General features: G+C 42.3%; 1 protein-coding gene across 1 annotated transcript; it reads left to right on the top strand.

Moving 5' to 3' along the window:
* The first annotated feature begins 472 nt into the window (after positions 1–472).
* On the top strand, positions 473–2,095 carry LOC149435079 (E3 ubiquitin/ISG15 ligase TRIM25-like). Its single transcript, XM_089663046.1, has one exon. It carries the CDS (start codon positions 536–538, stop codon positions 2,093–2,095), a length of 1,560 nt encoding a protein of 519 aa, XP_089519172.1. The 5' UTR covers positions 473–535.
* Positions 2,096–10,354: the final 8,259 nt, after the last annotated feature.

The following is a 10,354-nucleotide window of genomic DNA, read 5'->3' as shown; positions in this document are numbered from 1 at the left end:
GATTAACAGCAGCGGGAGCCAATGGCTCAGCCAATGAGGAGGCAGAGACCCGGGACAGCCGAGGCTGTTATGCACATTGCTGGATCGTGACGGGGCTCAGGTAAGTATTGGGGGGGCTGCTGCACACAGAAGGTTTTTTACTTTCATGCATAGAATGTACAAAGGTAAAATACCTTCAGCCTTTACAACCACTTTAAATGTCTTGTGGATAAGGCAAGCGAGAGAAAAGCACATCGGGATGGCTGGGCCGGAAATGGCATTGGAAAATGCTTCTATTTGTCATGAAAAGTGAAATTCTGCCCGAAAAAGTGAACTTATCCTTTAATATAGGAAACTTCCTAGAGTTGTTGTATCAAACTACAGCAAATAATGGGTTAAGTGAACAGGGAGGATCTCATTTTATATGACACCACTGAACTTATGACAAGCATTCCCAGAAATACTTTCACATTCACCTCTGTGTACGGGACAGATCAGCAGCTCCCAGCTTCTCTTCTCTACAGAGTTGTAGCAAAAGTTCATTTTTATCCCCAGAATGGCGACTTCTGGCCTGAGAGAGGAACTGAACTGCTCCATCTGCCTGAACCTTTATAAGGAGCCCGTATCACTGAAATGTGGCCACAACTTCTGCCGGGATTGTATAGTGACTGTTCTGGATACACAGAAGAAGAAGTCTACCAATTATTCCTGTCCGGAGTGCAGAGAGCAGTATACAGAGCGCCCTCCGCTGGAGAAGAACAGGAAGCTGTGTAACATTGTGGATAATTTCAGATCTGCTCACCCGGAGGACACAGAGGTCTTCTGTACGTACTGCGATCCTCCTGCACCAGCTTCTAAAACATGTCTGCTATGTGAGGCCTCATTTTGTGATAAACACTTAAGAATCCACAGCAAGTCACCAGATCACATTTTAACAGATCCCACCACATCATTTGAAGACAGAAAATGCTCCACACACAAAGAGATCCTGAAATATTACTGCACAGAGGACAGTGCCTGTATCTGTATGTCCTGCTGGGTGGCTGGAGACCACAAAGGACACCAGGTGGAGCTTCTGAATGTGGCCTCTGAGAAGAAGAAACAGAAACTGAAAGATGTAACTGAGAAACTGAACAATGACAGACAAGAGACTGAGAAGAGAATCCAGAATCTGGAAAATCATAGAACAGGAGAGAAAGGAAAAGCAGACAATGTCACCGGGAGAGTCACTGAGCTGTTTAGAGACATCAGGAGACATCTGGATGATGTAGAGAGGAGAGTTCTGACTGAGGTCTCCAGACAGGAGAAGAAGATCTCCCAGTCAGTCAATGATGTGATCCAGAAGCTGGAGAAACAGAAGAATGAGCTGTCCAGGAAGATTGATGAAATGGGGGCCATATGTACCATCACAGATCCATTAACTGTGCTAAAGAAAGAAATGATCAGTGATGACATCACTCCTAGGAGTGGTGATGTAAGAGATGCTGAATGTCTGGATGAAGGAATGATCTCACAGATGCTCCACAGAGGACTTCTCCACTTTACAGACAGTCTGATAGATCTGAAGACAAAGAGACAATTCTCAGTGATGGAGAAATCAGGCATCTTATTGGATATAAACACTGCTTATAATAAGATTATTATATCACAGGATCTGAAATCAGCTACTCGCACCAGTAAACCAGAGAATAGACCGGATGTTCCAGAGAGATTTAATTCCAGACAGGTATTAAGTACACAGAGCTTCTCATCCGGGAGACATTACTGGGAGGTGGATGTGAGTGGAGCAAAGGAATGGCTGATCGGGGTGGCCGGTCACAGCATAGAGAGGAAGATTGCAGGAAATGAATCTCATATAGGTTATAATGACAAGTCATGGGGTCTGACCCAGAGAGATTCAACTTTCCAAGCCTTACACAACAACTCAGGTATAACAATAGACTCTAAATCTTCTCTAAAGACAGTTGGGATCTATCTGAATTACGATGCAGGATGTCTGTCCTTCTACCAGCTGTGTGACCCCATCAGACACCTCCACACCTTCACCGCCACCTTCTCTGAGCCCCTCCATGCTGCTTTCCATGTGTTTGTAGATTCCACCATAAGAATAACATAGTAAAACTATATCACCTTTGTGCTGGACTCTCCAGTGTCAGATCACGTGTTCAATTCACAGGAGGAACGTACATTAACGTGACACTAAACATTATCTTTATTTAAAAAAAAAAATAATCCAGACAAATCCACTCCTTAAAGGCCCTGTAATCTGCACCATTCTTCATGAAATTGTTTCTTACTGTGTTTTCCTGCCTCCTTGTAACTTCCTGCATGAGCTCCCAAACCTCTCCTTCTCCCTCCTTGTGTGGAACCAGCAGTGCATGTTAGTTGCAGTCTTGTACACAGCTCTATGGACACTACAAATCTCATAGTCCACAGTCCACCTCAGGACTGACAAAGACCCACCCTCGGCTGCTTACAGAGGGAATATGGAGAATGACCCTAGCCACGCTCTAACATTAAGATGGATCACAGCAGCAAAAAGTAAAGAATTTAGAGGAGGATGAAAGCAATAGAATGGACTTTATGAGTTAGGAATACATACTTGGGTAGAATATCATTTTTTTAAAACCATTTAAATGTCACTTTAATCATGAAAAAATTAGATAGAAAAATGCAAAATATCAGTATCAGGAAGCAAATGTATTTTGATTATATTTTTAAAGTATTGATGAGATAAAATGATCAGTTTCAATTACAGGCGTACTTCGGTTTATGAACGCCTCGGTTAATGTAATTTTCGGTTTACGAATGAGAATCCATTGAAAATAATGCCTCGGTTTACAAATTTTTTTTCACAATACGAACAGATTAATTGGTTTTCAATGCATTTATGAATTTTTTTTTGTCATGTCCCTGTACAGTATTTATGCCTTTAAAGTGCACTTTATAAAGAGTTTTGAACAGATTTTATGGACTTTTTTCTGACCCCCTAAACGGATTAATTGGTTTTCAATGCATTTATAATTTTTTTTTAATCATGTCCCTTTATGCTTTAAAGTGCACTTTATAAAGAGTTTTGAACAGATAGAATTTTTGTGACTTTTTTCTGACCTCCAGAACGGATTAATTGGTTTTCAATGCATTCCTATGGGAAACCACATTTCAGTTTACAAATTTTTCACAATACGAAAAGTCCTGCAGAATGAATTAAATTCATAAACCGAGGTACACCTGTATATACGATCTTAAAAATATGACCTGATTTAATGTTTGGCCCAACACCTGTCATCATATTTAATAGAGCGGACCGCAGCGATGATGTGTACGGTGCAGTAAATCACAGGAGCCAATCAGAACTCACTTATCTGGTTGTTATCAGTTGCTGCACTTTGCCACTAATTGCACCTTGTTTGGTTTTATGAAACAACCCCAACATGTGTCACAAGAAACGGGAATTTGTTGTAAAATGGCCATAAAATGAATGATTTTGGCACGGGAATTTCTATATTCTGGTGATTAGATTTAGCAAAGTGCTTTAAATAGTTGATTTGATATTTTTGATTCTTTGAAGTCGGTGTCACACCTAACAATACGTTTCTCTTACTTGCTACCTTTGGGACTGTTAAATGTACTGTTAGGAGTGTTTGTTATATTTGTATGATAATTGCAAAAAACACCTGTTGCTGATAATTGAAATTCAGAGTTGTGCACATTCCTTGTGTCATTTCAGGGAGTCTAATTAGTCCTCCTAGCAGGGGCGGACTGACAACTCATGGGGCCCCCGGGCAATAGGGGATCATGGGGCCCCTGGGCAATAGGGGATCATGGGGCCCCTGTGTCCTTGCCCAAACTCAAAAAAGCCTATGAAAAGGTTCCAGGGGCATCTCATGGGGCCCCCTACTGACCCCGGGCCCTCGGGCAGTACCCGAGTTTCCAAATGGTCAGTTCGCCCCTGCCTCCTAGTTCTATGCTCAGACTACAGAGTAATCAGTGTCTATGCTGTAGAGGTGGGAGCGATTGAGAGGTTTAGCAAATTGGCAGGGCTGACACTACCTGTTCTCTATAAATGGCACGTGTTGTCAGCTCAAAAGAGAAACTTAGGAGCTGAGTGCACTTCTGGCAGATCAAGAGGTATTTTTCTCCACTTGCAGGGACTGTATCACCTTCCTGCCCAGCCTATTGTCATATGACATCCTCCCATGATCACACTTCGCTTGCACCACAGGGACTGTGCACCCCACGGGCTGTGCTCCGGCGTGATCTGTCACCTGCTGAGTCCACCGGACACAGCCATTGACATATCACTGTCTTGGCCTGCTGCCGGTACCATGTGATTGCTGAGACCAATCACAGCAGATCACATGACAGTTGTAAATAATGAATGGCTTCCTTTCATGCCAATCATTGCTTACCATTGTGCTGCTAGCTGTGATTGGTCAATCACAGCTAATCACAATAACTATTGAATGAATCAGTTTCATTCGGTAACAATAGTTTTTATACCAGGGAAAATCACTGGCATAAGCAATCATAATGTGTAAAAAAAGAAAAATCCTGATCCATTGCCCAGACTCGTACAATGTTACTAGGGTAATATTATATTGCTCTGGTCACAGGAGTAAAAAAATAATTAAAAAAAAGTAATACAATTTTTTTTTAAATTTTAAAATTTTTTTCTTTTTTTTTTTTTAAATACTGTCACCTGTCAGTATCGCTGATCACCGACACACCAGTTATATGATGATTCTGTACTGCATTTGTGACAGCATTGTGATTTTTTTTTTACTTTCTTCCACATTTTCCATAAAATTATAACAAAAAATTACAACTTCAAAAAACTCGCCATGCCTCTTAAATACCTCAGACTGTCTACTTTCCACAAAGGGTCATTTGGGGGATATTTGTACCGTCCCGGTATTTTTGGGCCTTAAGAAATTAGATTGGCCGTCAGTACATCAGGATTGATCAATTTTCAGATATATACCATAGTTTGTGAACTCTATAACTTTCCTACTGACTCCATAATATACACTAATTTGGCCATTTTTGTCAAAATTTTTGATAAAAGATTATTTATTTGCAAAATGAAGAGAAACAAGTTTTTTTTTCAACATTTTCAGTCTGTTTTAATTTATAGCGCAAAGAATAAAAAACCCCAGTGGTAATAAAATACCACCAAAAGAAATCTCTATGTGTGAAAAAGTGATAAAAATTTCATATGGGTACAGTGTTGCATGATCGCACAATTATCATTCAAAATGTGACAGCGCTGAAATGTGAAAATTGGCCTGGGCAGGAAGGGGGTGAAAGTGCCCGGTATTGAAGTGGTTAAAGGGATAAAACATGGGGAAATGTGCATGTACTGCATTTTTTTTATGTTGCCCCAACATACAATTTAGATGCATGTCTGGGAAAAAAACATGCATGCAGAGACATAATAACAAAAAAGTAAAAAAAAAAACAAGCAAAAAAATAGATATATAGTATATTTTTTTATTATTGCTTAGTGATATAATCTTGTAAATGTAACTTTTAGTGCCATTGTTAGCCATAGATTGTAGTAAGATTTTCTGCTAAACTTGCTAAATGACTTTAGTTGTTTCCTTTTAACCCAAAACTGAATTGTTTAATCAGTGTTAAAAATATTGATCTTTGCAAGTTATTATTATTATTATTATACAGGATTTATATAGCTGCAACAGTTTGCTCAGCACTTTACAATATAAAGGGAGACAATACAGGAATGATACAGTTCAATACAAGAGGGTTAGGAGGGCCCTGATCCTGGAAGCTTACAATCTAAGAGGGAGGGGCTAGTGGTACAAAAGGTAATAACTGCGGGGGATGGACAGGGAGTAAGGAATAGAAGATTCCATTGTTAGCTGAGTGTAGGATAGGCTTCCCTGAAGAGATAGGTTTTCAGAGATCGCCTAAAAGTGAGCAGAGTAGGCGATAGTCTGATAAATTGGGGTAGAGAGTTCCAGAGGATGGGGGAAGCTCTGGAGAAGTCCTGGAGACGAGCATGGGAGGAGGAGAAGACAAGGGAGCTAGAGAGTAGGAGGTCGTGGGAGGAGCAAAGAGGACAGTTTGGGTGATATTTGGAGACAAGATTGGTGATGTAATTTGGGGAAGAGTTATAAATGGCTTTATATGTAATTGTTAATGTTTTGAATTTTATCCGTTGAGCAATGGGAAGCCAGTGGAGGGATTGGCAGAGAGGGGTGGAGGACACTGAGTGGAGGCCAGTGGAGGGATTGGCAGAGAGGGGTGGAGGGCACTGAGTGAAGGCCAGTGGAAGAATTGGCAGAGAGGGATGAAGGAAACTGGGTGGAGGCCAGTGGAGGGATTGGCAGAAAGGGATGGAGGACACTGAGTGGAGGCCAGTGGAAGGATTGGCAAAGAGGGATGGAGGACACTGAGTAGAGGCCAGTGGAAGGATTGGCAGAGAGGGATGGAGGACACTGAGCGGAGGCCAGTGGAGGGATTGGCAGAGAGGGATGGAGGACACTGAGCGGAGACCAGTGGAAGGATTGGCAGAGATGGATGGAGGACACTGAGCGGAGGCCAGTGGAAGGATTGGCAAAGAGGGATGGAGGACACTGAGAAGAGACCAGTGGAAGGATTGGCAGAGATGGATGGAGGACACTGAGCGGAGGCCAGTGGAAGGATTGGCAAAGAGGGATGGAGGACACTGAGCGGAGGCCAGTGGAAGGATTGGCAGAGTGGGATGGAGGACGCTGAGCGGAGGCTAGTGGAGGGATTGGCAGAGAGGGATGAAGGACACTGAGCGGAGGCCAGTGGAAGGATTGGCAGAGAGGGATGGAGGACGCTGAGCGGAGGCCAGTGGAGGGATTGGCAGAGAGGGATGAAGGACACTGAGCGGAGGCCAGTGGAAGGATTGGCAGAGAGGGATGGAGGACGCTGAGCGGAGGCCAGTGGAGGGATTGGCAGAGAGGGATGAAGGACACTGAGCGGAGGCCAGTGGAAGGATTGGCAGAGAGGAATGGAGGACGCTGAGTGGAGGCCAGTGGAGGGATTGGCAGAGAGGGATGGAGGACGCTGAGTGGAGGCCAGTGGAGGGATTGGCAGAGAGGGATGGAGGACGCTGAGTGGAGGCCAGTGGAGGGATTGGCAGAGAGGGATGGAGGACACTGAGTGGAGGCCAGTGGAAGGATTGGCAGAGAGGGATGAAGGACACTGAGTGGAGGCCAGTGGAGGGATTAGCAAGTAATCTTAAAGTGAACCTCACAAGAGTGGATAAGTCAAGTCAAGAAAATGATAAAAAAATACATAAGTATATGTTAAGTATAAATGATATTTGACTTTTTCCTGCAAACCCTGAGCTTATTCCCAACTATACTAACTCCTGAACCTTCCTATTGGTTAGAAATGTACCAAGGCTTTCCACTAGTAATATAAAATGATTCATACTACATGCAAACAAACTTGGCCATAACCTATCGATTTTCAGGGCTTTGGTGGTTCCAAACATTTGTATCTACAAATATAACACGGGGTGTCACCCAGAGCCCACTATAGGCGGACTATCCTACATTCAATATCACAATGTTTCTTTCCTTGTCCCGACACCAAACATATATTCTGGAAGAGCCAACAAGTGAATTTGTTCAACAATCTTAATGGCGTACAAACAATTCTTCTTTATTCAATACATATCAATATAGAAACACTGGAAAAAAAGATTTTACCGATTACAATCCAGGTAATGACCCAAATCTTTGTCTAGTATTTGTACATTATTAAGATTGTTGAATTGGTTCTTCCAGAATATATACTTAGTGCCGGGGCCAGGAAAGAAACATTCTGAGAATAAATGTGATCAACGCAATCATAACTGAATACATCGCAGTTTGTGTAACCTGTTTTCATCCATGTAATATTTTGCCATTTAAATGACTTATATTTACAAATTTAAGCAAATAAAGTAAGTTTACACCAAATATTTCTCCAGGCATGTTCTTTTATCACATTATATCATCCCTCTGTTATGCCGGCCATACATGGGTCAAAATTTGACCGATTTTTCATCCGAAAATCAAACCTAAGAATAATCGGCCGATTTTCGCTCTGTTAGTGGGTCAATGGCACCAGGCGATTTTCGTGGTTACTCCTCTTTTTCGATGATCGGGCATGTTGGAAAATTCATGAAAAACAACCGATTTTTGACTCAACGATGGTCAAATCGTACGATCGTTTTTCTGCAAAGAATATGCGCATGAGCCGTGACCTGGAAGGAACAGAAGTTTTGCCTGTTATATGGGGTGAACTTTATGACTTGGTCAACCGATTTTCGAAATCAAGGATGGCACCATTGGATTACCGAATGAACAACGTTTTCGATTTTCAGACAAAAAATCGTTTGGGATTCGACCCATGTATGGCCTGCATTACTGCACTGCATGTATGAATAAGAAAATGTCCCTACCTTTCTCTAGATTCCTATAGCACACCTCAATCTTCTGCAATAAATGACTTTCCCTGATGAAGGGACCCCTGAATGATGATGCACTCTCTAGGACAGCTTTTTCCAACCCTTTTGCCCCAGAGGAACCCATAAAATATATTTTAGTTCTCAGAAAACCCTTACTAAAACCAATTCATCAAAGGTCAATGGTAAAGCTGCCTTTTATATTGGTTTTCAGTAGGAAGAATACAACCCTTGCAGTGGTGCTCAGAATGTCACCCTACAGACAGAAGATAATTGGTGTCATGCTTCTGGCTTTATGAAGTGGTGTTGTCCTGGAACTATGCTGTTACCATCAAATGGCAGGTAAATCAGCCACAGCTCAAGGAACCCCTAACAAACTCTGGAGGTACCCTATGATCCCACAGAACGTTGGTTGAGATTGGCTGTGACTGTGTAAACAGGCTCCAGGGAGGGAGGTTTTCTCAGGTAGGCCCTAGTTGGGTGCCAGGCTGTCGGTCCTACTGGGAAGTTGGGTTGGGGACTACCTGGACTGCGTTGTTTGGGTACCACAGCGGCCTGTAGTTGTCCACCTGGTGGGGGTTGGGCCCCCCATGTAAGTTGGGTTTCCACTGGGGAGGGTTCCAGAGATGTACCCCCTTCCGGGGACTCATACCTCTATTACTCTGGGACCCCATTATGTTGTGTTTATTGCCTTTTTGCCCCCTGAGGGCTTATGCTTTTGATGTATTGATTTGCAGCCATGTGTCCGGAGATAGAGCCACCCCCGACTGGTATCCTTCAAGTGTAGGATGCACTTCACCATTGGTGTGATACCGCTGTGCTATTGTACATACTCCTTGTGTCTTCTTCTTCTTTTCATTCCTTGTTTTCTTTTCTGGTTCTTCTGTTTTTGTTTTATGCAGGGTTTCGGGATGCCATGGTCTGACCGTCCCTGGGAGTGGAATTGTTGAGGGGTGTGGATGAAGCAATTTGTAAGATGGTATAAAATCGACAACTTAGAACTGATAATATAACTGAAAGAAAAACTATTATTTGCGTTTAGAATTTAGATTTAGGGGTTAGAGCACCTGTCAGGTTTTTATTGCTGTCTGTTTCCCCATTGCGGACATTCACCCTCTCTAATTGTCCTAATCCTTAATGTCCATAATGTTTTTTGTTAAAACGTGAACTTATCCCTCAGGCTGGGTTCACACATATGTGGTGCGGCATGTCGCATGTGATTCGCATAGGAACCGCACCGCATTCAGGTGCAAATCAGATGTGAATTGTGTGCGGTGCGATTTTAACCATACATTATGTTATTACAATTTTGGGGTGTTGTTAGCGTAACATACACACCCACAGCGGTTCGCATGAACGGGGTGCGATTCTGATGCGGTGTGGAATTCGCACAGAAAATGCTGCAAATTCCGCATCAGTGTGAACCCGGGCTTAAAGTATTTCTTGCAAGCAGTAAATACGTTTTCAAACAAACTCCCCCTGACCTTTCTAGGTGCAGTATCCAGAAGTTTACGGCACTAAAAATCATTTATTACCAGAGTGGCAATAAAACTAAGATTTAACTGAAAGTAAGTGTCCTTGATTTGTGTAACCTAGCTAGGCCACCAATCTTACAAGATGTTTTCTTTTTTTGCTCCTTCTGCACCAATAAAAATCACATACAGTACATGGACTTTGTGTTTGATACATAAGTAATAAAACATGTTGGTACCTTGTATTCTCCAGATAACAGTCAACCTTTGTAAAAGAAAGAAAAGGAAGGGAGGTGGAAAGAAAACGTTCAGGCAAAAGAGCTGTACTAAAAATACCCAGCATGCTGGAAAATTTGTAATGCATGATCTTTAGTGCGTGTTCACACATAAATGTGCATTAAAATGCATAACAATGCTTGAAAAAAATGGATGTTGATTGCCTTCCATGATGTTG

The sequence above is a fragment of the Staurois parvus genome, unplaced genomic scaffold, assembly GCF_062004578.1.
Source record: "Staurois parvus isolate SC_StPar_1 unplaced genomic scaffold, SC_StPar_1.0 ptg001616l, whole genome shotgun sequence".
Taxonomy (NCBI): domain Eukaryota; kingdom Metazoa; phylum Chordata; class Amphibia; order Anura; family Ranidae; genus Staurois; species Staurois parvus.
This window is presented reverse-complemented; position numbering and strand designations above follow the sequence as displayed.

Excerpts from the sequence above, each read along its gene's own strand:
- LOC149435079 (XM_089663046.1), top strand. The coding sequence starts at position 536 with ATGGCGACTTCTGGCCTGAGAGAGGAACTGAACTGCTCCATCTGCCTG.